General features: G+C 47.3%; 1 protein-coding gene across 31 annotated transcripts in view; it reads right to left on the bottom strand.

Annotated features, from left to right (window-relative positions):
* MAPK8IP3 (mitogen-activated protein kinase 8 interacting protein 3) overlaps nucleotides 1–26,745 on the bottom strand; it is an 80,970-nt gene that overhangs the window by 32,331 nt on the left and 21,894 nt on the right. For 7 of the 31 annotated variants that reach the window (XM_054080242.1, XM_054080254.1, XM_054080243.1 and 4 more), the window contains exons 5-11: nucleotides 23,058–23,081; nucleotides 17,721–17,865; nucleotides 11,352–11,598; nucleotides 8,396–8,498; nucleotides 4,964–5,082; nucleotides 1,966–1,977; nucleotides 318–335 (exon numbers count right to left, since the gene is read on the bottom strand). In XM_054080242.1, the coding sequence (XP_053936217.1) occupies nucleotides 318–335; nucleotides 1,966–1,977; nucleotides 4,964–5,082; nucleotides 8,396–8,498; nucleotides 11,352–11,598; nucleotides 17,721–17,865; nucleotides 23,058–23,081 (668 nt within the window). Of the gene's footprint in view, nucleotides 1–317; nucleotides 336–1,965; nucleotides 1,978–4,963; nucleotides 5,083–8,395; nucleotides 8,499–11,351; nucleotides 11,599–13,959; nucleotides 17,696–17,720; nucleotides 17,866–23,057; nucleotides 23,082–26,745 lie in introns of those variants that run through there. The other 24 variants (XM_054080247.1, XM_054080258.1, XM_054080261.1 and 21 more) reach the window with 14 other exon arrangements.

Below are 26,745 nucleotides of genomic sequence, written 5' to 3'. Positions count from 1 at the left end.
GAAAAGAGCTCTGGACAGAGCCCTGTCTAACAGAGCCCATCCTACACTGTCCGCCTCCCATAGCCTTGCAAATAGTGTGAAGCATCAAAGTGGATAATCAACCACAAAAAACAGAGGAGAATCCCCAAAGCACCACTACTGACCAGCTGCGTCCTGCTTCTTGGAGCGGTGATACCACCATCACACAAACCAAATCAAGGTAATGCAAGACAGATGGAGGGATGGTGGGTGAATGGAAGGAATTTAGGAAAAAAATGCACATTAAAAAAAAAATGGAAAGAAAAAAAAAAAGAAAAGAAAAAAGGCCTTCGCCTTACCAAAGAAATCATCCCGTACTATGAGAGCCATCCCATACGAGAAAGGGAACAGAAAGAGATGGGGACAAAGGGGAAGAAAGGAAGAGAAAAAAAGCAGCCATTAAGTACCAGTCTGTAAACAGCAAACAGAGCAGCTCATCAGCATGTGTACGTGGTGTGTGTGCCAGTGCGCGTGAGGCTCAGGAGTCACTAACCTACACCCTCTTGTGCTGCAGCCTGGGATTCACACTCGAGAGGTCAAGACAAGCTCAAGACGAGCTCACCTTCATCTTCCACCTTCAGCACCTCCCCCAGCTTACACACCTTTGGGTTTCCCATCCCCACGACAAAGGAGGTGCAAGAGACATCATGAATGGGGTGAGGGGAGGACAGGGGCAGGAGGAACAACAGAAGGGGGGGGGATGTCAAAGCTCTTATCTGGCCCTTTGGCACACGCCCAAATCCACCTCTGCCATGCAAAAACTCCAACTCAGCTTCAGCAGGAGGTTTTCTGAGAAAGGACCACAAAAAGTGGCTTGTGGTAAAACCAGTGTGAACTCAAAGAAAGGCTGAGGGCATCCCTTTCTTTTGATACCTCACAGAACCACCACCCAGAAGTGCCGTGCAAAAGAAGGGGACAGAGCTCACTCCTTCACAGCTATCGTGGCGGCAGAAGCCGCCTGCCTCGCCTACACGGGAACGTTCACCTAGTTTGCACTGAAATCAAGAGAGATCTCCTGAACTTCATCTGGAACTGCACTGGGGCCCAAGTGCTTTTTATAGAAAGGCAAAAACTCTGCAGGCACAGAGCCTCCGGCCTTCTGACCACAGAGCACAGCCTGAAGGCAGGGAGTCTCCTTCACCAAAACAAGACAGAGAATCATATAATCATAGAATGGTTTGGGTTGGAAGAGACCTCCAAGCCCATCCATTCCCACCCCCTGCCATGGGGTGGAACCTCCCACTGGATCAGGGGCTCCAAGCCCCATCCAACCTGGCCTGGAACCCCTCCAGGGATGGGGCAGCCACCACTGCTCTGGGCAGCCTGGGCCAGGGCCTCCCCACCCTCACAGCAAAACATTTCTCCCCAAGATATCATCTCAATCTCCATTTTTTTTTCAGCTTGAACTGGAAAAAGTTACCACTTAAACTCCTACCAGAAAGGCAAAGCTTCCAGCAAAGACAGAGATTTTGCTGCTCTAATCAATCAAGAAAGTGTTTATAAAGTCACTAACAGCTACTCCAGAAGAGCCCCTGTGGCCATTGTGCACCTGAGGGACTCCTCAAAGCACGGTTCACCGGGAGGAGAGCAGGACCTCACTCAGCCCCGTGCTCACCCGAGCTCTCTCCAAGCACAGCTCCTCTCCTGACAGAACAAACCCCACTTTGCGCCCCAAGCCCCCCCGTGCCAGCCCAGTGTACGGCAGTGGAGAAAACCTGCAGAAAGCCACGCAAGTAGAGCTCGTGGAAAGGCAGCAGGTGTGGGAGCACAGAGCTGCCCAGGGACCCATCGGTGCATGGCAACCAAGCGAGGTGAGGAGGGGAGAAGTCTGCAAAGCCAACTGTGTTTGGACAAGAGCAGGGGAGTATCACACGTGTATACCACGTAATTGGACCTCAACAAGGCAAAAAGAAACAAGAAAGGAAACTGAGCAGAGGAGATACACACCTGAGAACTCCCCTATGGGTCATGTCCAGCGAAGCACAGAGAGACAAGGGAAAAAGGAAGTAAAAAAAGGATCAATCAGTGACTGAAACCAACCAAAGAAAAATACCGTTAAAAAAAAATAACAATGATTCAGCCATTTCCATGTCATAAGGCATGAAATAGTAAGGACAGGACCCGTCATGGCTGTAGATGGCATGACTCTACATACAGGACATAAAAGAAAATTAAGGGAAGGTACCCGTGGTAAAAGTGCACCCTCACACCTCGGCTACTCCCAGGTTCCAGAAAGGGATCTCAGGCAATCGCATCCACCTGGACTGGATAGACCTTTATTTTCTCTTTGTTTTCTCTTTATTTAGTAATGTACCACTGAATGCAGAACAGCTCATTCACGCTGCCTTCTCCTATCTCCCCCCGCTGTGATTTTATCAACTAGGTTTGATCATAAACGTGCTCTTCAATGAATTCAGTTTGCAAAAGAAATGAGTTACAGTCAAAATCATTTTGTTTTCTTTTCTAGAGTGCAGTGCTGGGGTTCAGTTTGATAATCCCATCTCAATGTCTGCACAAATAGCGACACATCAACTTACCGCTAATAGGGCTGAATTTCTGTCTTCACCACAAAACCCCTGGTACTCGAAGGGAGATTTTAATCTCCAAAGCAAACACGGTTGGGCATCCTAAAACTGAAAGGAAGGACCTGCCCATGGCACACAACCAAACTGCCAGAGCTCCTTCATGCTCAGAAACTCTTGGGATAGGGAAGAGAAGGAAGGGGCAGATGGGAGAAGGGGGTAATGGACAAAGAGGGAGGTGGAGGAAGCATAAAAGCACAGAATGGGTTGGAAAGGACCTCAAAGCCCATCCAGTTCTACCCCTTGCCATGGGCAGGGACGCCTCCCACTGGATCTGGGCCTCCAAGCCCCATCCAACCTGGCCTTGAACACCTCCAGGGATGGGGCAGCCACCACTGCTCTGGGCAACCTGGGCCAGGGCTTCCCCACCCTTACAGCAAGACATTTCTCCCCAAAATCTCATCTCCATTTCCCCTCTTTCAGCTTAAAACTGTTCCCCCTTGTCCAATCCCTGCACTCCCTGATCAAGAGCCTTCAGTCTGCTTCATACTACTACCAAAATATTAAAGATTTCGGCCAAGATCTCATCTTCCCAAGATCTCATCTCAATCACCATTCTTTCAGCTGAAAACCATTCTCCCTCATCCAACCCCTGATAAAAGAGCCCATCCCCAGTTTTCCTGGAGCCCCTTTCAGTACTGGGAGGCTCCCTAGAGCCCTCTCTTCTCCAGGCTGAGCAACCCCAACCCTCTCAGCCTGGCCTCGTACGGGAGGTGCTCCAGTGCTCAGATCATCTCCGTGGCCTCCTCTGGACTCACTCTAACAGGCAGTTGAAGCTTTAACCATCAAATGTTGTTCCTACTCTCATCTTCACTTCAAGCAGGAGTCCCAGACTTTCTGCCATGACTGCTAACATCCAGGTCAGTCTCAAATCTTGAAATCTTACTTTTCCTTCTAAATTCTTAATTTTGGAAGTATCCGTACACGTTGGCTCCAGTTGCAGGCAGAGAGAGCCCACGCTTTCATCTTGGCTATTCTGTAGATTTTTTTCTTTCAGCAATCTTGAGTTGGAGGTGAAATAACTGATGTTTTCACACTTAAGGCAACGGGCATCAATCCACATATGAGAATTATCCTGCATCATGCAGGGATAGAGCCACACTTCTAAAAAAACTAAACCTATCCATACCAAAAAGATATTGCAAGCATTCTGGAATGTGTTCTTACATTCCAATCATGCCATTGCCAATAATAGTAACAATATCACAGATTTTTGTCTCCGATAAAGCAAGAAGCATTGCATTAACTTCCTTTCCAGTCTTCGGTCCACATCTTCATGGTTAAGTCTTCAGTGACCAGGGTAAAATCCATCCTCTCTGCAGAAACACACCCTTTCAGAGGGTCCTGAGGTCAGACTTCTGTTCAACAGTGACATAAGTTATGGTTGGACTCGACGACCTGAGAGGTCTTTTCCAACCTGGTGATTCTATGATTCTAAGTCTCTTCTTAATTTAATTTCTGCAAAGTTGAGCTGCTGCAAAGCCGTGACATGGTCTGGTTCCTCCTATCCTCGATATACATAGAGAACCATAAGTTCAAGATTCTCCATGAGCAGCTCTTAGGTCAGTAATCACCAGAAAGGAAACATACACTTCAGATCGGATCTCTTGCTACTAAACGCTTAAAAGGTGTATTTTTGGAGTCCTCATCTCTCCTAGGGTTCCTTAAATCAAGCAGTAAAAAAGAAAGGGAGCTACACGGCCATAAACCTTGTCAGCTGAGTATTCCAAGACCAGCTTCAGAAAACGCTTAAATTCTCTTGTGAATTAAAGTCTAGATCCTCAAGGGTCCAACACCAAAAATCACAGCAAGGGCTCTGACGGCTACCTGAGGCAAAGTTGCTTCTCTGACTGCTCCAAAGTCCTAGTCAAGAGTATGGAATATAACCAGACTTCAGTATTACAAGCTATTTCAAAATCAGCCTAAAAAAGTGAATTATATTTCCTTAACATTTCAAAGTCAAAAACTTAACAAAAGGAGTTAGTTTATTGCAAATTTCAATCAAACTCCTTATTCCAAGTGAAATTATTAGTGTGTAAAATTGCTGGGGAAGGAAGCAGAAGGAGCAAATTTTGTCTTTTAACTGTTTGTGTGGGAGAACCCTGTAGAAAAATAACTTACGTACATAAAGACGATCCAAATAAAAGCGACCCAACAGTTTAAGTTATTATCTAAGCAAGCATCACTGAACATCAGGTACATATTCCAGCCACATCATGTCTCCATTTCCATGCCAGTTTTTAAAAGCTAAACATCCAAGTTCTACCAACAACAACAAAAGAAGATCATTTATCTGCTTCTGGAAGCTCAATACAGTTGTCATTGTACCAGAGAAAACAGAATGGTTCTAAACAAGCTTTTACCTAGCAGATCTGCTCCTTCATCAACATCTCCGATAACCTCTGACCCTGCTGTGGAAAGTTCATGGTATAGAGAGTCCGTGTTGATGCCAAACGCTTTGTTCACGATCCCCTGTGTTGGGCTGTTGTTGGAAGGGAAAAAAAAACCAAGACTCTTGTTATTTGGTACTATTTAAGCTCCAATATTTCTCTCTGGAACCCTAAGCATGCCAGACATCAAATCAAAAACCTGAGAGCAATCAAGACCCTGAGAGCACGTTCCAACTGCTCACCACAGGCCGATTCAGAGAACGTACTAAGAAAGAAGCATGTTTTATCCTCCGTATCAAGGACAACTACCTACCATGCACAACCTTGCCCTGCCGACTCCCTTTTAAATCATAATAATTAATGACTACTCAGTACTTCACAGACAATTTCATCTTGCAGAAGCTCTCGGCTCTGACATTTCAGACTCTGCAAGGATTCCCTATCAGTTCTCCTGTCAGACGATAGGATTGTTGCATTAAATTAGATTGCAACCTTAGACAGCAGTGAGATCAGAAGAAAAACAGCAAGTCTTTTTTCTTCAACAACCCGTAAGAGAAACCGCCCTGAAGGGTTAGCTGCTTCTTGGGGTGAGTCTATGTGTCAAAATCCTACATTCACGTATCAACACAGAATCATAGAATAGTTTGGGTTGGAAAGGACCTTAAAGCCCATCCAGTTCCAACCCCCCCTGCCATGGGCAGGGACACCTCCCACTGGATCAGGGGCTCAAAGCCCTATCCAACCTGGCCTTGAACACCTCCGGGGATGGGGCAGACACAACTTCCCTGGGCAGCCTGGGCCAGGGCCTCCCCACCCTCACAGTGAAGAAATTCCTCCTTACGTCTAGTCTAAACATGTATTTTATTAAAGGTAAATCCAAGTTGTTCTCAAATCATATCATACAGGAGCATGCTTCCACCTCTCAGTGGCTTTGATACCATCAAGAATCTTTTTGCATTTCTTGCCAATCTCATAGCTCAAACAGAAAAAGTGCTGTCACATGAGGTGAGGGTGAGGCAGCCACCGGAGTTGTCATCACCTACTCTAAGAAATGGTCTCAATGGGGGTATAAATGCTTTGAAGTGCCCTGCCTTGTGTAAGAGGAACCAGCCAGTGTGAAGAGAGTCTGGAGTTTTTTTCCAGTAGTCTAACCAGGTCAGTACCACTGGAGATATTTTGAGTCATGTGGCTTCATTCTTAGACGTTCTAAGTCTTGGCAACAAAGCCTGGAGGTTACAAATGGGGTGTGGGAGCAGTCTGATATTGCAAAGTTACAGCAAATTGCAGGGAAAAAAGAAATTTAAAAAGTGATTTTTTCAATTACAGAAAAGCTACAGCTCCCCAGACATCTGAGAGCACCAAGGAGTTACATATGGGTGCTGTGACTGCCCCAGAATCAAACAATACCTTCACGCTGTCTAATGGATAACAACCAGCACTCAGCATCTGACCTGAAGACCCAGTTCAGCCTGGCCCTCCACTTTCAGAAGCTGTACAGATCTCAAAAGCATTCTGCTTTTACAGAACAAGCATCTCCAGAATCAGCTTGCATCCCGTGTCACTTTCAGTTTTCCCACCTGGATCAGGTGGAAAACCAGGTTGGATGGGCCTTGGGCAGCCTGATCTAGTGGGGTGTCCTTGCCCATGGCACGGGGGTTGGAACTAGATGACCTTTAAGGTCTCTTCCAACCCAAACTATTCTATGATTCTATCAGAGATCACTGCCTGAAGAACTCCCAGTACAGCAATCCTCTCCATTCCCTTCTTCTCCTTGGGTCTGGCCCATTTTTGATCTGATCTCTTCAGTCACTTTTGTCTTCCATGCACAGAGCTGGTTTGGCTACCTAGAGTCCTCCTGCACCTGACCTTAACAATTGTCCATCCATCCCATTGTTCATGCATCCTTGCATATTCTGAGGGCAGCCAAACTCTACGTGGGTTCAGAGTTGAGAAATGCATCTGTTATTGCTGCTCACGCCTTTCTCGAAGAGGGGTCTCAACAGGAGGAATCCAGCCCAGATTTGGACTGTGAGAAAATCTTACCTCCACTTTCATAGAATTACAGAATGGTTTGGGTTGGAAGGGACCTCAAAGCCCATCCAGTTCCACCCCCTGCCATGGGCAGGGACACCTCCCACTGGATCAGGGGCTCAAAGCCCCATCCAACCTGGCCTGGAACACCTCCAGGGATGGGGCAGCCACCACTGCTCTGGGCAACCTGGGCCAGGGCCTCCCCACCCTCACAGCAAAACATTTCTTACCAAAATATCATCTCAATCTCCCCTCTTTCAGATGAAAACCGCTCCCCTCGTCCTCTCCTTGCACTCCCTAATGAAGAGCCCCTTCCCACTTGTCAAGGGTTTCTCATCTGCACACCCGTAAGAGCCGGAAGGGGATTTTTGCTCGGGTAGTACCGAATTACCCACTGGATGAGAGTAAAACTTAATGAATTGTATCAAATTAACCAGCAGACCTTAGTAAAAACAAGGTACCTAGACTAACAATTCTAGATCAATGCATGCCTCACAGAAACATGGGGCCAAAATTAATAGACTAGGGAGCTAAATGAGGGAGCTAAATTAATAGCCTTTTGGGAGCTAAACTGGATTAGCCCAAAACGGGTGATGGATAGGAACCAGAGCAGCAGAGCAGCTCAGTAAAAGTCTGCTAATTCAGAGGGCTCTGTTGAGGTCCTGAGTGCAGTGATGTGTCAAAATTGCTCCGACCAGCCTCACCTGGGACTGACCAATCCAAGGGCTTCTTTGACCTCAGGCCACCACCTTCAGCCTTCTGAGCTTCTCTGGAGGTGTACCTGCCTTCAGTCCCGTCTCCTGCAGCACATGGGCAGCACCAGGACCTAATTCAGCTCCTTGGCCTGTCTGGGGCTGCTGGTGGAGCTCACTGTCAGTGCTCTGCTCCCTCTGCTCCGACCCTGCAGGGCTGGGGTCACTGAGGTTGCTTCTCCTCACCCTCCCTCACACAGCAGCGTCGCTTCTGCTCTTCAAACGCTTATAACAATTACAATTGAGAAAAGCTTGAGGGTTTAAAACTGAATTCAAAACTGATCTCTTATTAGATAAATGCAACTTTTCCCTCTTCCTGACAGCTTAAACCTACACCTCCTTTGCCTGTCTTAAACCTTTCATTGCTCCATCTCCCTGACCTCTCCGCTCCAGCAGAGCAAACCAGCCCAGTTCTGGATCAGAACTGGTCAGACTTTCCTGCAGATGACCAGCAGAGACACGCCTTCTCTGGAGGACTCAAGGAGGTCAATACCCTTCACATTCACGCCAGGCACAAGACACAGACTTTCTCAGCTGCTTTGGGAACTCGGCGTGAGCCACAGCACCCACTCCTCACTTCTCATAAAACAAAGAGCACATGGTGAAAAGTCACAATCAATACCTGTTCCCAGTGCGTTCCAGGCGGGGGTCTTGACACATATCCAGCTCCGGAGTAGAGTCTATGATGTCTTGAACATCAGACCACTCATCACTGCTGCCCATTCCTAGGTAAGACAATACACATGATCTATAGGATCGGGACTTTTGCAGGATGCTGTTTCTTGAAGGAACTTTCGTTGCTCTGGATATTGAAGTTTCAAAACTTTATGGTGTCATGTTCAAGGCCTTAAAATAGGAACAGAAAGTGGTGGATCCTCTAGAGTCACAAATGCACCAGGGCAGGGAAGGCACCCTCACAATTCCAGAGTGGGCAGACCATAAGCATCCCCTTCCTCCCACCATACAGGAGTGTCACCAAGGTCACTGGCCTGAATCCTCATTACAACATGATAACTAGAAATACTTCATCCATTAAAATAAAAAAATAAGGAAGGGATCTTAAAGATCATCCAATTCACCCCCCTGCCATGGGCAGGGACACCTCCCACTGGATCAGGGGCTCCAAGCCCCATTCAACCTGGCCTTGAACCCCTCCAGGGTTCAACCCCACTTGAACACCACTGCTCTGGGCAACCTGGGCCAGGGCCTCCCCACCCTCACAGCAAAACATTTCCTTCCAACATCTCATCTCAATCTCCCCTCTTTTGGCTTAAAACCGTTCCCCCTCATCCTGTCCCTGCACTCCCTGATCCAGAGTCCCTCCACAGCTTTCCTGGAGCCCCTTTGAGCATTGGAAGCTGCTCTAAAGTCTCCCCAGAGTCTTGTCTTCTCCAGGCTGAATAACCCCAACTCTCTCAGCCTGGCCTTGTACAGGAGGTGCTCCAGCTCTCAGATCATAACGGCTTCATTGGAAGTGAGAACTTTACTGGACTGCTGTGACTTCTCAAATATGACAGATAGTAGCTTTGTACAAGTCCAGGTAGATGACATTGGTTATTCTGCTCTTATCCACCAATACCACGGTGGATAAAAATTCAAGTATCTGTCATTAAAATTCATGTACCTGTGTTCCCCTCAGCACGGAGATCTGATTTGGCACTTCATGTGAGAAATGGCTGAAAGGCTGAACAGGTAGAGCAGAGAGGAAAGATACAAATCTCGGCCTTGAGTAGACTCCACAAAGGGATACTTTCACCAAAAAAAAAAAAAAAAGCAGCTTTGCAAACCTAATGGCTTCAGAGGTGCACACGTAGAGCAAACTGAGGACAGGATGAGAGGGTTGGGGTTGTTCAGCCTGGAGAAGAGAAGGCTCTGAGGAGACCTTAGAGCAGCTTCCAGCACCTGAAGGGGCTGCAAGAAAGCTGGGGAGGGACTGTTCACAAAGGCTTGTGGTGATAGGACGAGGGGCAATGGGTATAAACTGGAGAGGGGCAGATTTAGACTGGACATAAGGAGGAATTTCTTCAGGATGAGAGTGGTGAAGCCCTGGCCCAGGTTGCCCAGGGAAGCTGTGGCTGCCCCATCCCTGGAGGTGTTCAGGGCCAGGTTGGATGGGGCTTGGAGCCCCTGATCCAGTGGGAGGTGTCCCTGCCCATGGCAGGGGGGTTGGAATTAGATGATCTTTAAGGTCCCTTCCAGCCTAAACTATTCTATGATTCTATGACACTGTGACCCAAGAGAGCTATTGATGGTTAAGGAGCTTGTAAGGCAGCAACTGCAAAAGCAAGGATCAGTAAGATATTTATAGGGCATTGATTCTATTGACACCCGTCCTCCATTTCTCTGATACCAATGCCCATCCTGACTCGCCTTGGCCAAGTTCACCCCAACAGACCAGTTGGCTCTGCAGAAGCTATTTGCTTTTCTGGAGAACTACACTAGTCTCTGGCTGATCGACATCTGTGACACTGAGACCACTCCAGCTGCCAATATAATCACAGAATGCGACTCAGTCATGACAATTCTAATCCAAATGCTACAACAGAAGATGTTACATGTCGGCTTATGGTCTTCATTTGTTAGGAATCAGCTGTGAACATTAGCAGAGGAATTTCTTCCGTATTACTCAGTAAAAAAAGATGATTATCTGGTTAGATGCCAACCTCGGAGACACATGCTCACCCCTGCGCTCCTGCACAGATCTGCCTTATGATCACCAGCTAGTTTTACAGTCCTGTTGTACGTAAGTTCATGCCCTGTAAAACAGCACTGTTCATTTCTGAAGGCTGCTGCAAGTCTGAATCCAGCGGAGGCTGGGAGCTGTTCAGACGCTACATTGGCACAGAAAAGGGCTTTTATCATGTTATTACACCTTTTTCTTTATTTAAATAGGCTTAGGTGATGGCTTTCCTGGCAAGAATTCATGAATTCCAATTACTACAGGACTCCAGAAAGTGAAGATCAAATAACTGGAACCACCAGAGATTTGAGGGGCTTCTTAGACTAGGGAACGACTGAGAGAAGCCGGCTCATTTAGCTGAGAAAACCAGTTGGCTAGAATTGCTATTTTTAAACCCATCAGGGTGTGGGGTAAACACACAGAAGGGAAAATAATTGTTTAACTTAACTGGCAGATTTGGCATATGAACAACCAGATATAAAATACTTACACATAAATCCAAAGCGAAAACTAAATAGAAGCTTTAAACTATCATGTTGATGGGATCCCGAAACAGCTTTCCAACAGCTCAGTCACACTACGATGGGACATGACTGTGCGTGAAAGACGTTCCGTGACATGGATGAGCTCAGCTGCAGGGGTCAACCTCAATAACCTATTCTTGTCCTGTATATTTGTGAAACCATTCATATTAACGATAGTTCAAACATCTGCTCCCCAGAACACTGCCATCAGCCCGGTCTCGCTCACAGATCTTTTGAAGTAAGGCCACCTCAAACTCTATCCTGATGAAGCCAATCATCTCTCAATCTCCCAGCCCCGTCCTGTGATAGAGGGACACAAACACTGCCAAGTCAATTACTTCAATGCCCAAACACTCCAGCTCCAGTTTGCGTACCTATGCTGACGTTCCTCATCTCCTGCGTCACCTGGACTTCCATGTTCCGGCTGTTCCGCTTTTCTCGTGTCCTCTTATTGCTCTTGGTTGTGCCGTTGTATTCACTCATGGGCTGGATGCTCTCATTCAAAGGTGTGACGGCAGCAGAGGGCACAGACGACGTGGGAGTGTTGGATTTGGTGCCGGTGGTGCTCGGCGTGGCAGCTGCCGAGGACTGCCCAGACTCGGACATTTCATCCTGGGGACACTACGACAATTCCAAGGTGGGGGAAGAACAAAAAGGGAAAAGCACAGCTATACATTTCAGTTAATCTCCCATTTGTTGGTGCATGGCTGCCTTAAAGCATTATGGAGAATGAGCCTTGCTCGCCGCATGTCCAGCGCTTGCGGGTGACACCAGGCGCTACAACCACAACGAAGCTGGAGTTCTCGTGCTGAACTCAGCAAGCAAATCCCACCTGTGAAAGGACTGACATCCTTCCTCCTTTACTAATAAACACTGTTCTTCAAATGTGTGTGACCTCTTCATCCTGCAGCCCAGGAAAGGTGGCCTCATCACAAGTGAAAAGCACCCATAGCTCACACGGACTGCGGTGGAAGCTGAAGGGCTTTGCTATTTGCGGTAAGCCAGGTCAGAGGTTCCCAAGAGTGGAAGGCAACATGGATATTGCTTGGGAAGGACCTGAAGTGGCCTCTTAGAGGTCTTGGGTGACATCATTGCTGTAAGCCATCAACACAACCTCAATGAGAGAACAGCAAAGTGGTTTTGACACTGAAGTGCAGAGGCAAAGCAAATACCAGGCTGGGATGGTCTGACTTTGCTGGTACAGGAGACCTATGTCCCTGTCCCACCTTCTGCAGAAGCGAGACAGGCATGGGTCCAGCTTGACAACACAGTACAAAGGGAGGTGGGGTCCCCGCTTCCAAACGACAGAACGACAAGACTAAAGAATTAAAAGCTCAGACAAATTAACAAAGGAGATGGATTCTGGTGTGAAACGCACACAAATGGGTCTCATTTTTTACAGACATGACAGCCCCGTTCCTTGTAATTCCACCTCCGAAGAAACACAGAAGGCTCTGTCAGGATTTTATTCTGCAACCCTTGTTTATCAATTAAACCAGCGCTGCTTCGCAGTCAGCCAGTTGACATCCCAACCAGTGCTGTGATCACTCCCAGACCTACGGGGGACCTCCCCAGAGCAGCCCACTCTAACGACTGCTTGCGAAGCGGTGACAAATTAATGTGGAGAGTTACATGTGATAATGAGGTGGAATTGAGTGCAGTGACATTCAGCATCTGCACATCCAGACCCAGCTTTAACCTTTCCTCCTTGCCTCTCCCCTCTGGTGGGTGCAAGAACTCCAAAGATCCTGATTCTGCTCAGAGGCCGCTCAGAGCCTTCCAACCTTGGAGCTGTGATGCTGTTTCGCTTCACTGGTTTGGAAGCCTCATTCTCTTATACTAATAATAACTTCATAACGTGACAAAAAATTCAAAATGAGATGAGAGAGAAGACTGAAAAAAACAGTGACTTAACCCTTTGCAGCCATTATTCATTTAAATCTGGAATCTTATCAAGATCTTCCTTTAATTAGACTGGCCTCTAAGTGCTTATCTGAAAACAGTCTGCAGGACGTTGCACTGGGGAAGTCAAAGGTTTTACATTGCATCTTTGCATTTGTATTATAAACTAAGATTTTTAGAACCTACATTACCATTACATACAAATCCCATTTTGTATATCGTTTCTGCGCTGTCAGTTCAGACAGCACCTTCTTTCCCACCTGGACATTCACATTGTCTGCCTGCACATTTGCTGATTTTAGCATCAAGGCTGAGACGGGGGCTTTTCACTTAGGCTGCATGTGTAAACCACACCTCCCACCTCTACTTTGTATTCCTGCTTTCCTAATATTTGAAGACAAAAAGTCAAACCAGGTTTTTGAGAAGCAATAAGATCCAGAAAGCCTTGTGTTACTACATTTTGCCTGGTGGGCCTTCTGACGTACAAAGGGACAGAGAGAATCAAGCGTAGAATGCAACCACAAAACCTCTCTCGCCAAACAAAACTTCTGTTGGACGCCACGATTTGGAGATGTTCTTGTACCCACTGCATAATCAAAGTCCACGAGCCTCTCAGCACTGTAAGAGACACCCAGGGAAGCCCACGCGTTCCTTGTTCTTATGAACCACAAATCATTCAGAAACCCTGTATCGTCAGTGTCTGCAGGGCAATATTTGTATCACAGACACCCTGCAACTTCTTGTTCATCGACATCACCTGCCCCTCACTCAGAACACACCAGCAAGTGATTACCCTGATCCTTCACTTCACTGTAGTTATACATCTGAGTTTTATAATTACCTCGACGATGTTTTCTCTCAATCTACCAGCCTGCATTTTCTCCCCAACACAAATACTACTACGGCTTGTCTTTTCACAGGCCAGACGCTCTAATAATCTTCACTGGTATCTTCCTTCTACTGTCCTGAGTGCTTCGTTAATGCTACGTATTCCACTATGCGGCTCTCCTCTACAGCGTAGGAGGCATTGTCCATACCCCAGAGCTCACCCAAAGTGTACTCTCCACACCCACCACTTACCTACAACCATACCTGTCAACCTCCTAAACATCAAATGTGTAGCAGTGACCTCCAAAATGCATTGCAGAGGCCCAACATTCATAGCAGTCATATGTCCCCATGAGAAGCCACAACTGTATGGTTATAACACTGAAAGCATAGTACATAAAAACAAAAACGTTAAGGACTTTCGTCTCCAAAACAGCATATAAAATAAATGTACAACTGAAGGCAAAAATAAAATAACACGATGGCAGCAACTAAAACAGAAGAAAGTAATAATGAGTATACAAGGACACTTGAACTGTAATCGTCGTATGGCCCCATGGAGAAGGGAAACGAGTCAGAAAAGTCAGGATATAGATATTGGGAGAGAGAGTCAAGGGCATGCAGTTGATATCAGTGAAATATCAGAGCTGATGGAAAAAAAGCAAGGGGTGCGTGAGCAGTGCTGTAGAGTCATGCAACCCATAGAAGAAAGAGCATTCCAGTCAGAGGGCGCGTCAGAAGCTTGCAGCAGGAAAATCTTCATTCCAAACTGCACATCGTCAGTCAGTCAGTCACATCCTTTAATTATCCAAAGATTTGCTCCGTTCCCATCCAAGGCTTCCACAGCCCAAGCTCTCTAGCTCCACCTTCACGGTCAGCCTCCCACACCCCACTGCTGAGTTTTCCTAAGCACTCATCCACACAAACGCCAGCACTACCCGTCAGATACATCTGGAGTAGCCACTGCTCCTTCTGCACAAAGCCTGCTTGGAACCAGGAATGAGTGTCTCGGCACCACCAAATCATAAAATCATAGAGTCATTAGGTTGGAAAAGACCTCTTAGATTATTGAGTCCAACTAATATCTGCCACTAAACCCTGAGCACCTCAACTACCCGTCTTTTAAACACCCCCAGGGATGGGGACTCCACCACCTCCCTGGGCAGCCTCTGCCAGTGCCCAATGACCCCTTCAATCACTACAAGATCCAGTTAGTAACCCTCCATCACCTCAACTGGGACATCAAAGCTTCCCATGGGCTCCTTCTGCATTCTCCTGCACTACAGATTCTGGGTTATCAACGAAATCCACTTAACCTCTTTCAGAACCTCTGCAACGGTACAGCCTAAATAATCACACCTTAGCACATCTGTGGAAGGCCGTTCTAATGTCCTCCCAGTGCTTCTCTAACAATTACTTCCTGCCGCACACACCTGATTGCTGAAGAGCCCAAGGGCACGTTCACACCACAGTGTGCAGCACCCAAGGCTGAAACTGGTTCCAGAAACAGAAGCAGGGTGGTCTCCGTGCATTTTGTTTGCTGCCTGTGTCCTTGCAGCAGGGTTGTGCTGGCACAGCGTCAGTCTGAGGAAACGTATTTATGCTTTATCCTTATTTCCACCATCACAGAATGGTTTGGGTTGGAAGGGACCTTGAAGCCCATCCAGTTCCAACCCCATGCTGTAGGCAGGGACACCTTAACATTCTGAACTACGTCACTGCACTATTGCTATTCCCTAATTCATAGAATCATAGAATCACCAGGTTGGAAAGGACCCACTGGATCATCGAGTCCAACCATTCCTAACACTCCCTCAAACCATGTCCCTCAGCACTTCATCAACCCCTTCCTTAAACACCTCCAGGGAAGGTGACTCGACCCCCTCCCTGGGCAGCTGTTCCAGTGCCCGATGACTCTTTCTGTGAAGAATTTTTTTCTGATATCCAACCTGAACCTCCCCTGGTGGAGCTTCAGGCCATTCCCCCTTGTCCTGTCCTCTGTCACTGGGGAGAAGAGCCCAGCTCCCTCCTCTCCACAACCTCCTTTCAGGTAGTTGTAGAGAGTAATAAGGTCCCCCCTCAGCCTCCTCTTCTCCAGGCTAAACAACCTCAGCTCTCTCAGCCGCTCCTCGTAAGACATTCTCCAGCCCCTCAGCAGCTTCGTTGCTCTTCTCTGGATGCGCTCCAGAGCCTCAACATCCTTCTTGTGGTGAGGGGCCCAGAACCGAACACGGTACTCAAGATGCGGTCTCACCAGTGCCGAGTACAGAGGGAGAATCCCCTCCCTGGACCTGCTGGTCACGCCATTTCTGATCCAAGCCAAGATGCCATTGGCCTTCTTGGCCACCTGGGCCACTGCTGGCTCACGTTCAGTCACTGTCAACCATTACCCCCAGGTCCTTCTCTTCCTTGCAGCTCTCCAGCCACTCTTCCCCCAGTCTGTAGCACTGCATAGGGTTGTTGTGCCCCAAGTGCAGGACCCAACAAGGCATTTGGCCTTGTTGAACCTCATGCCATTCCAGGCAAAGCTGTCCAGAAATTACTGCAGGACCCAACCAGCATTCTGCAGTTGCTCTCTTTCCCAAACTTCTGTGGGTTGGGTTCTAAGAACAGTCTCCACCCTATCCAAAGATCTCGCTTCTGGATTTCCAGGGTGGTGGCAGAGGGCTGGTGAGGTACTACAGTTTATGCTGGGCTAGGCCTGGCTACTTTACAAAGATGCTGTTAGAAAAGGGAAGCTGCTGCTTTGTTTTCTGTGTAAATATTGAATTTTTCTGAATTTCGAATTTGTCTGAGTTTCTCATGTTCTGCCTCAAGGGGCCATTCCTGCAGGGTCCCCCAGCCAAAATATCATTAATGCAATTTAGAGACATGAAAAATGGGTACAAAAAGAACTTCAGGGGGTTTGGCATTGTTTTTTTTTCCTCCCTCCTCTTTGCCTTTACTGCCTCGATGGATTTTACAGGATTAATTATTCACAGCTTCTCAAAAAGACACCAGTCTTTAGATGTGACACATAAAGCACCTGATGTTCCACAAATTCCAGGCAGAGAGAAAGTCCATTTATCAGATACCTTTGAAAGAGCCCAGAAGCTCTGTGAGATACTGGTGGACGTTCTGCAAGCCACTCTGGGTAGATGCACCACTGACATTTGTGGAACATCATTAAAAGAGGAATTTGGTGGGATCCTGAGCACAAAAACTTTAACAAGTCTGCAGATACAGCTCATGGGGAATGTGGGTCACCACACACAGTCTAAACGGTAAATAATTGCAGTGTCCTGTCAGCTAAGAGTGCAACGCTTGTCTTTGAGCTCAGATCAGTCTCCAAAGCCCCACAAGCAACAGGCAGAACCATGCAGCTGCGTCAGCGCGGTTGTGGTGTGGTGAGTGTTTTGGCAAGCCGCGGTGCAGAAGGCAGCACATCGAAAGTGTCAAGTGTATTGAAGCTAGATAATGCAAGTTTACAGCACTGACAAGATATACGAGGAACTGAAGACCTTGAAGCACAGTGCAAGATTTGGGCACCCAGAGAAGATCAGGAGCCCTTTGTACTGAAGACAGGAAGGCCAGAACAGATCAGTCAAAAAGGACAAACCCTGGAGACCAAGCACAAATCAATGCCTGGTCCCAGTAGAGATGTGAAAGCATTGCTCTTATCGAGGAGGAGAGAGGGGACAGGTTCCACCACTGCCTCTCCCAAATAAGCTACAAAAAATTGTGGATTTATTTTCCCTAAATCTCTAACTGCATCCCCACGCATTCCTCTCAGCTTGGGGCCAGTCAAGTAAAGGAGATGCTCACTGAGACACGAAGCATGAGGAGCTGTGTCTAACCCCTCCCACACCTTATGCCAAAGAATCTACTCCCACCCATAGCACAGGGAGCAGACACACAGCAGGGAGAGGCTGCAAAGGGTTACGGACACAGATTGGTCTCCATCTTAATGAACACATGGGATGCTATCGACAGCGGGAGACTGGGAAACCCTTGCTCTGTATGGTCTATTAAACCTTGTAGCTGGAGTTGGACTGCAGCTGGCCGAGGTCACTCAGGTGCCAGTGGTCCAGTGTTGGGACGATCTTGGCCCCTATCTGCCCACATACCATGCCATCCGCGAGGGGGAAGACATTCAGAGAGTTAGGACGTTCCTTCCTGCTAAAGAGAGAAACAGAGAGAAAGGGGAAAACAATCTGTTAGCTGTTGACAAGGTTCTTACAGAAAAGAAACAGCTTACTAGCTTATGTGAAATATTAGCCACTAGAAACCCAACTGCACTTCTTCCCCTTATGTAGCAGCTGTATGAACTCCCAACTCCCACAGTATTGTCCATCCAGACCATGGTGTCTGCTGCTACAGCCACATCCCCTTCTGGGAAGACTCTAAGAGGGAGGGAGGCAAGTGACCACAGCAGGCTGGACTGAATTCTCCCTCAGTAGCCAACATCTAGGGGAAACGGTAGTGCAGGGACCCACCAGCCAATTTAAACCAGTGCATCTTCCGAGACACAGAGGTACCGGGTGAAAACAAGCCACAGCAAACACCTCTCACAGCAAAAAAAGAAGCTCCCATAAATCCTAGAGATGACATCTGGGTCAGGAAAGAAGTTTTTCATAGAATGGTTTGGGTTGGAACAGACTTTTAAGATGATCCCGTCCCAAGTCTCCTGTTTTCTTTCAAGCAAGAACATGGCACTTCCGCACTTCCCACCCCAAAACTAGTTAGCTCCGCTAGCAGAAATCAGAGAGGTTTGGATCACTTCCAATATTAATCAAGAAAAATAATATTTATACTCTCTGATCCTCTCTCCAAACCCACATCACTATGCACTCGAAATAGAGAAATTAAACAAAGGTATAAATGACTGCACCATCCATGTTGCCAATGTCTGTAGTGACGTTTGCTTCATGCTCTTCTTTCTGGCAACTGCAGGTGAACAGCTAGCTGTGGGTTTGGTCCTGAACCTAAAAGCTGGCCCAGGCTTTGAGACCAAGTTCCACAGGGAGAAAATCTAGAGCAAGCACTGGCGGAGGCTGCAGCAGCGTTCTGCAACTAACAGCTAGGTCTGCGCCAGAGGCAGCCCGCAGGGACAGAGCACAGAATCATTCTGGGATATCCCCGCAGCCTCCGTGAGCCGGACTCCAGTGCCTTGAGACGAACTAAGCTGAACCTCTGCGCGACGTGCACCCAACGAGGGGTTCAACGACGGTACTGTGCCTACTGCTGCACAGGGCTTCCAGTTATTGGTGAGAGGAGTGATTGAATCTGGCCTTCTGTACACCAGCAGTAGTAACAGGAGAACCTCACAGAATCATAGAATCATAGAATCATAGAATCACTGAATCACCAGGTTGGAAAAGACCTCTTGGATCATCGAGTCCAACCATTCCTGTCTGCCACTAAACCACATCCCTGAGCACCTCATCTATCCGTCTTTTAAATACCTCCAAGGATGGGGACTCCACCACCTCCCCGGGCAGCCTCTGCCAGGGCCTGATGACCCTTTCTGTGAAAAATATTTTTCTGATTTCCAGTCTGACCCTCTCCTGGCTCAGCTTGAGGCCATTCCCTCTTCTCCTACCACCTATCATTGGGGAAAAGAGCCCAGCTCCCTCCTCTCCACAACCTCCTTTCAGGCAGTTGTAGTGAGCAATAAGGTCCCCCCTCAGCCTCCTCTTCTCCAGGCTAAACAACCCCAGGTCCCTCAGCCACTCCTCGTCAGACTTGTTCTCCAGCCCCTCACCAGCTTTGTTGCTCTTCTCTGGACACGCTCCAGAGCCTCAATGTCCTTCTTGTGGTGAGGGGCCCAGAACTGAGCACAGGATTCGAGATGCGGTCTCACCAGTGCCGAGTCCAGGGGCAGAATCCCCTCCCTGGCCCTGCTGGTCACGCTGTTTCTGATCCAAGCCAAGATGCCGTTGGCCTTCTTGGCCACCTGGGCCACTGCTGGCTCATGTTCAGTTGCTGTCAACCAACACCCCCAGGTCCTTCTCCTCCAGGCAGCTTTCCAGACACTCTTCCCCCAGTCTGTAGCTGCACGGCGTTACTGTGCCCCAAGTGCAGGACCCGGCTTTTGGCCTGTGCCATTCCTTAATGACCATCAGCACCGGGCTGACAATCAGGCCAGGCAACCATCACAACCACGTCTGCTGTGAGTGTGGGAGAAATGCCTGCAGTCGGACCTACGGCCCTCAGGACACGCAGACACATAACATGGGAGATGCTGCAGAAACCAGCTCAGTTCTGAAGGAAGGAGGTGGAGTGTCGAGCAGAGGGGACAACGTTTGTGAGAAAACCAAACTGCCCAGCTTTCCTACCCTCAGCCGTGCACAACCAACACAGCACACCACAGCACTGGGACAATGTCACCTGCACTGAGCAATGGTTCCTTGCCATGACCTATCTGAGATAGGCACAAAGGACAGAAAGGTGTTTCAGTGTGGCCCAGCAAGGATGCACTTCCCCTAAGATCCTGTCTTGAAGATCCTAAAGACTCATACATGGAAGTTTTATAGACAAACTCTCTTACAAGGATTTTAGAGGAGCACAGATAGCTGACACACTCTGGTGAACCTCACTTTCTTTTATGGTGAAAGTGCAATCATCTTCCAGGAGATTCAAAACTGGATTCATGTATGATAGGGATTATCAGTTTCCTCATAGCTTTTCCACTCAAAAGGCATCTTGGTGCTTGTTCCTATTATATATCAGCAGTCACTGAAGGTTTATAGAAAACACTCCAGCGCTGTTTGCCTAAACCCCGACTGGTGACCTCTCTCTGGGCATTTACACCCACTCTTAAAGGGTCATGATGCCAAAGTACATTTTCCTCTGTCTGCCTTCCTGCATTTATCTCTCCTTATCCTACTGCTATCATTCCAAGACCCAGAAAGTTTTGAACAGCTGTGTTTTAAGTTTCTCTATAATCTACTAGGGCAATTTTTCCTCTCCTATGAAATCTTCACCTCTGGCACTGTACTCATCTAAAAGCCACAAAACATCACGTACAAGAGACTAGAAAGAGATACGAAACCAGAAATGAGAACTTTATGTCACAAAGACTGAAAATTCCTAGCTTTGCTGTCAAAGAAAAACCCAAGGGTCCCAAAGAGTCATAGAATCATGGAATCACTGGGTTGGAAAAGGCCTCTTGGATCATCGAGTCCAACCATTCCTATCAACCACTAAACCACGTCCCCGAGCTCCTCGTCTACCCATCTTTTAAATACCTCCGGGGATGGGGACTCCACGCCCTCCCTGGGCAGCCTCTGCCAGGGCCCAATGACCTTTTCTGTGAAAAATTTTTTCCTGATGTTCAGTCTGACCCTCCCCTGTCGCAGCTTGAGGCCATTCCCCCTTGTCCTGTCCCCTGTCACTTGGGAGAAGAGCCCAGCGCCCTCCTTTCTACAACCTCCTTTCAGGTAGTTGTAGAGAGCAATAAAGTTGCTTCAAAAGAATCAGCCTTTTTAGGGAGAAAATAAAACAGGACATTTTTTGAGCTGCTTTAGCCATTACTTTCATCTCTTTTCCCTTCTTCAGGTTAGAATGACTGTCTGAAGAGAGTTTTGCTCCATAAGCGTATAAACATGGAGAACATATCCTGTAACTGCAACACATGCCTTGCAAAACCAGCGGCGTGGTCAGGATATCTAACAACGTGCTTTATGCTTTTGTGACTATGCTGGGATGGCCTGATATAATTCACTGGCAGCACTGAGTCTGTGAGCCACCCCAAATGTATTCATTTATGTCACTTTAGGACATCTCTATCAGATTTCTTTTGAGAACCCATAGCTTGTGTCTCCATTCCCATACAAACACATGTGGATTCAACATGTAAGGAGACTCAGCACCCCACTGACCACACGGGGAATGTATGAACCTCACTGCTGCCGCTGAACAGAGAAAAGAAGTACAAAGTCTCTGTAGCATCAGAAGCTGTAGGATCTTCAGGAAACGATTTTAACATGGAGCTGGAGCACCTCCCATCCAAGGACAGGCTGAGAAAGTTGTGCTTGGACAAGGAGACCTTGTGCTCGAAGGAGACCTTAGAATGACCTTCCAGTACCTGAAGGGGCTACAAGAAAGCTGGGGAGGGACTGTTACAAAGGCTTGTGGAGATAGGATGAAGGGGAATGGCTATAAACTGGAGAGGGACAGATTTAGACTAGGTATAAGGAGGAACTTCACCATGACAGTGGTGAGGCCCTGGAACAGGTTGCCCAGGGAAGTTGTGGCTGCCCCATCCCTGGAGGTGTTCAAGGCCAGCTTGGATGGTCCTTGGGCAGCCTGATCCAGTGGGAGGTGTCCCTGCCCATGGCAGGGGGTGGAACTGGATGGGCTTTGAGGTCCCTTCCAACCCAAACTATTCTATGATTCCAGGATTGTATGATTTTATGATCACTGGCAAATGTCTGTGCTGAGTTTATCTAGAAACACCTTCCAGCCTCTTCTGAACCTCACAGGGATGGGGAAAGAGCAAACGCTACAGATGAGCCAACTTTAGCTCTGCAGTCCTGGGCTGGCTACCAGTCTTCAAAGACACTGGCAGAGGCTGCCCAGGGAGGTGGTCGAGTCACCTTCCCTAGAGATGTTTAAGGAACGGGTTGATGAAGTGCTTAGGGACATGGTTTAAGGGAATGTTAGGAATGGTTGCACTCAATGACCCAGTGGGTCCTTTCCAACCTGGTGGTTCTATGATCCTCAGGGCTGGTCTACATTCTGAATGCTGGGGTAGCCTCCATATAGCCAATTCTTTCCAGTACAGGGTGTTTCTCTACGCTTGAACGTTTCCACCTTGTGTTAGTTACGAGGTGATTAGTGAACTCTTCAATAAAGATTTGCAGTAGCCAACACCTGGGATCAGGATGCTCTACAAGTAACAGCCTAACGCTTATAAAACATAACAAAACTATGATTTTGTTTGCCAGCATTTAAAGACGAGAACTGTTCTCTTTGCAGGCTCCAGGTGCAGGACTTGCTGCCCAACCTCATGTCAGAAGTGCCTTTGGAGAGCTAGCAATGCATTTTCTGACCTCGCTCATGGGTCAATATAGTAAACCAAGAGAGAAAATATGACTTTTTAAAACATTCTGTGATGGGAATGTCCAGTCACAGAGGACTGATCCTGGCTTTGGACTGAACTTCTGCATCTTCTGCCTTTGTGCACACAAGCTTCTTCCTGATACACTATCCCAGCAGCGTGGGAGCTCACTCAAAGGAGCGAGACCAGTAGATAAAGAGGGCAAACATGTCCATGTGCAGTACGTCCCCAGCGTGACACTGTCACCACTCAACAGCAATCTCCACAACCGGCATTAACAAAGTTAAGATGCAGCAATAGGATTTACCTTTTTCTCCACGACTGGCGATGACTGCAGTGACAAACAAAACAGCCAAAACAGAGCAGCAACAGCACAAAAAGCGAGACAAAAAAACAACCATTAGAGAGCAAAGGTCATGCAGACGTGCAATCCTACAACAGACACGGGGTAGGCATGCACCGTAACCCACACGGTGTGGAAGTGCTCACCGGACCCACCACCCCTCCTGGATGGCAGCAGATCACCCTCCCAACTATTCCTGCCCAAACCTCTCCCAAGGGACAGGCAAACACACTCGGTGTACTTACGGTATTGGGCATATATGCGCCCCCGATGCAGCCTGACACACCCAAGCACATCCACAGATGACAAGAAATAAATGCACTCCAATTTGTGTGACAGGCCATGAGGAACCCCGCGCCCTGTACCCCCCCGTGCAAGGCAGTTCACTGAGACACAAAATCGCTGGTGGTCGCTCCCATCCAGCTGTGCAGCACCCCAAACCCACACAGCTGTCCCACGACCCTGTGCACAAGCACATACAGACACAGAGCCACGCACACACGCCAACAGTGCAAAGCTAGAGAGGAAGGAAAATGTCCCATTTCCCACTGGTGGTTCCTAGAAACTGGGATTGCAGCCCCAGCAGGGGCTTTCACGGTCTTCTCTTTTTCCTTTTCCTTTTCCTTTTCCTTTTCCTTTTCCTTTTCCTTTTCCTTTTCCTTTTCCTTTTCCTTTTCCTTTTCCTTTTCCCTTTCCTTTCCTTCTCTTCCTTTTCCTCTTTCCCTTTTTTCCTTTTCCTCTTTCCCTTTTTCCTTTTCCTTCTCCTTTTTTTTCCTTCTCCTTCTCCTTTTTTTTCCTTTTCTCAAAGGAGAAAAGCAATTTCACAGACAGCGTTTCCCTTTCCATCTCCCAAGGGGAAATGCAATATGCCCCATTCCAAAGAGTAACAGACTGACTTCTCTAATATGAAGAGGCAAACAATGATGGCAATTTTTGCCCTTCATCCCGAATAATGGCAACCTGGCAGCTACAACCAGTAACACTTTTCACTGCACATCTCCTTCATGGTAATGATTAAGTGAAGCCACTATTAATTTTAGCGTATTTGAAAGTTAGGGAAGGAAAACCTCCTTAAAATCAATTTCTGCGATGCAGTCCAACCCAGCTTTGGCAGGGAGGAAGTGCCTTCTTGAAAGAGAGACCCTATGCAGCCTTTTGCTTTTAGTACTTCCATAATCTACTATATAAGTGTTTCCACGGGCATATTCTTGTGTACAGAGCATAAGTGGGCACAGAAACACACCTAACAGAGTTATCCCATTCCAGCTGCATCATGAGGATCAGATCGTGTCCTGGGAGCTCACTGTGGACTTCCAGACCACGAGGGGGAGAGGACAAGGAAGAAAACCAGCCTGACATGGGAATTTTATGAGCAGAACACATACAAACAGCTGGTTCTTTTTACACCATGTCAGCTCCTGCTCCCTGCACCCCTCCTGTCTCTGTTGCCCAGGAACGATTCCATCTATCTCAGGATTTTTTGCTTCCCCAGGAGTTTTTTATTCAGTTTTAGGCAGACATCAAGCACTGTATTGTATCATTATCCTTATTCTCCTCAACACTTCTCTGTTGTGAGACTGATTAATTGTTTTGCAGAAAATAGAGCACAAAGAGAACTCACTCCACAAGGACACTCCACAACTACAACGGCCTTTAGTTACGCCTGTCTGCAAGGAATAATGAGAGATCCTCTGTTCTGCAAGGACTATGAGACTGTCAGAAGAGGAAGGGTAAACAGGCCCCCTTCACTCAAGTATAACCATCTTTCCTTCCTTTACGTAAGGCTTTGGTAGCCTTATAAATGAGAGTACAAAAATCTTACTACAGAATCATAGAACAGTTTGGGTTGGAAGGGACCTCAAAGCCCATCCAGTTCCACCCCCTGCCATGGGCAGGGACACCTCCCACTGGATCAGGGGCTCCAAGCCCCATCCAACCTGGCCTTGAACCCCTCCAGGGATGGGGCAGCCACCACTGCTCTGGGCAACCTGGACCAGGGCCTCCCCACCCTCACAGCAAAACATTTCTTCCTAAGATCCCATCTCAATCTCCCCTCTTTCAGCTGAAAATCATTCCCTTCTTCCTACCCCTACACTCCCTGCTCAAGAGCCCCTCCCCAGCTTTCCTGAAGCCCCTTTCAGTACTGGAATCTGCTCTAAGGTGCTCTTCGACATCTGGTTTAACCTCCAGGTTGCCCTGCGTGAGGTGAGGAGCTGGATTCAATAATCCTGATGGGTCCTTTCCAGCTCAGGACATAGCATGACTCTAAAGATGCAGGGAACCCAGCAGGAGACCCAGGCCAGTTACCAAAGTTTCTGAAGAGTCATCTCTTTTCCTACTCCCTTTCCATCCTTCAAATCTCTTTCATTGACAAGGTGGAGTTGGGTGTCTTTTTCTCTCAGAGGGGATTTCCATGCCCTGAGCCAAGCCCTGTGATTTCCTTTCTATTACATTAACCCAAAGTCATTTGACAGTCTGATATTTAATTGTTACAGACCTAAATATAAGTTACTAATATATCCTCACTTACTCTTCCTTTTTTAATATATTTCTTTATTCTTAATTTCAAATCATTTTGCTCTTCCTTACATCTCCAAATTTTTCTCAATGCTGGCTTTTTGTGCTTCCTCGTCCCTACCAGGCGATACTTCAAAAACCTTCACGGTTTTCTATTTATCTGCTTTCCCAATAGAGCCCTCTCCGTGTTTTTGCCCACGCTACCCTTTGTGTACAGTCTGACATCCCTCCCCATTCCTTTCCTCAGCCTAATGTTTCCAAAAGATTAGGGAGTTGAGTGAAGTTCAGTGACATTCACAGTTATAAACAACAGTCAATCAGATCTATTTTGTAAGAGAGGGGGACGAACCTCACAGGCTATTTTCTCAGTATTCCTGTGCAGCTGGTACTGTCTTTGTCCATTTTTCAGACCAAAAGCTCACACAGCTCAGGGTCAGCATGTGTGCAAAACCTTTAACATTCCTCAAGGTCAGGAGAAGCCCAAAAATTAAAAAAAAAAGACAGGTAAGGGCAACAAAAAGATATCATTCCTGCAGTATACTAACTTTGTTTACCCTTCGAAAACGGTTCGGTTTAAAACTTCTGGGTTAGACAGCGTCACTATAGAGGTAATCACCTCATTAGCAGGTAATTAATGCAAACACTAATCTGCTGGGCATAAAAATTGCTACAAAAAAATTCTTTTTTATGGCTGAGTGACCATGTGTCCTGTGATCTATTACCAGTATTTATGGAACATCACTTCTACTTCTCACCCGTGGGCAATGTTCCTGGTTTATAGCATCATCAAAGAGAAAGCATTGGATTCCTTCACAGAGCAGTTAAAAGCAGATGCGTTCGTACTGAAGTCAATATAACTGCAACTTTTCTGCTTTAAAGTTGTGCTAAGACTGCAAAAGCCTCATTCTCCTTATATTGAACCTCCATCCTACCACTGCTGTCTTTAAGCAAAGGCTGGTTCTCACTGGTCTGGTGCTCTGAAAATGGGGCAGAGAGGGAGAAAAATCCATTTCTTGGGCACAAGTAGGTCTATTGTGTGACTGACTTAGAGAAAGCTTCCCTTGAAGAAACGGGGCGGGGGGAATCTTATAAGGGATAACACATTTAATTGCTACAGTTTTGCTGGCTGTCAGAC

This window comes from Cuculus canorus, chromosome 15, assembly GCF_017976375.1.
Source record: "Cuculus canorus isolate bCucCan1 chromosome 15, bCucCan1.pri, whole genome shotgun sequence".
Taxonomy (NCBI): Eukaryota; Metazoa; Chordata; class Aves; order Cuculiformes; family Cuculidae; genus Cuculus; species Cuculus canorus.
The sequence above is the reverse complement of the archived record's forward strand: the minus strand, read 5'-3'. Positions and strand labels throughout refer to the sequence as shown.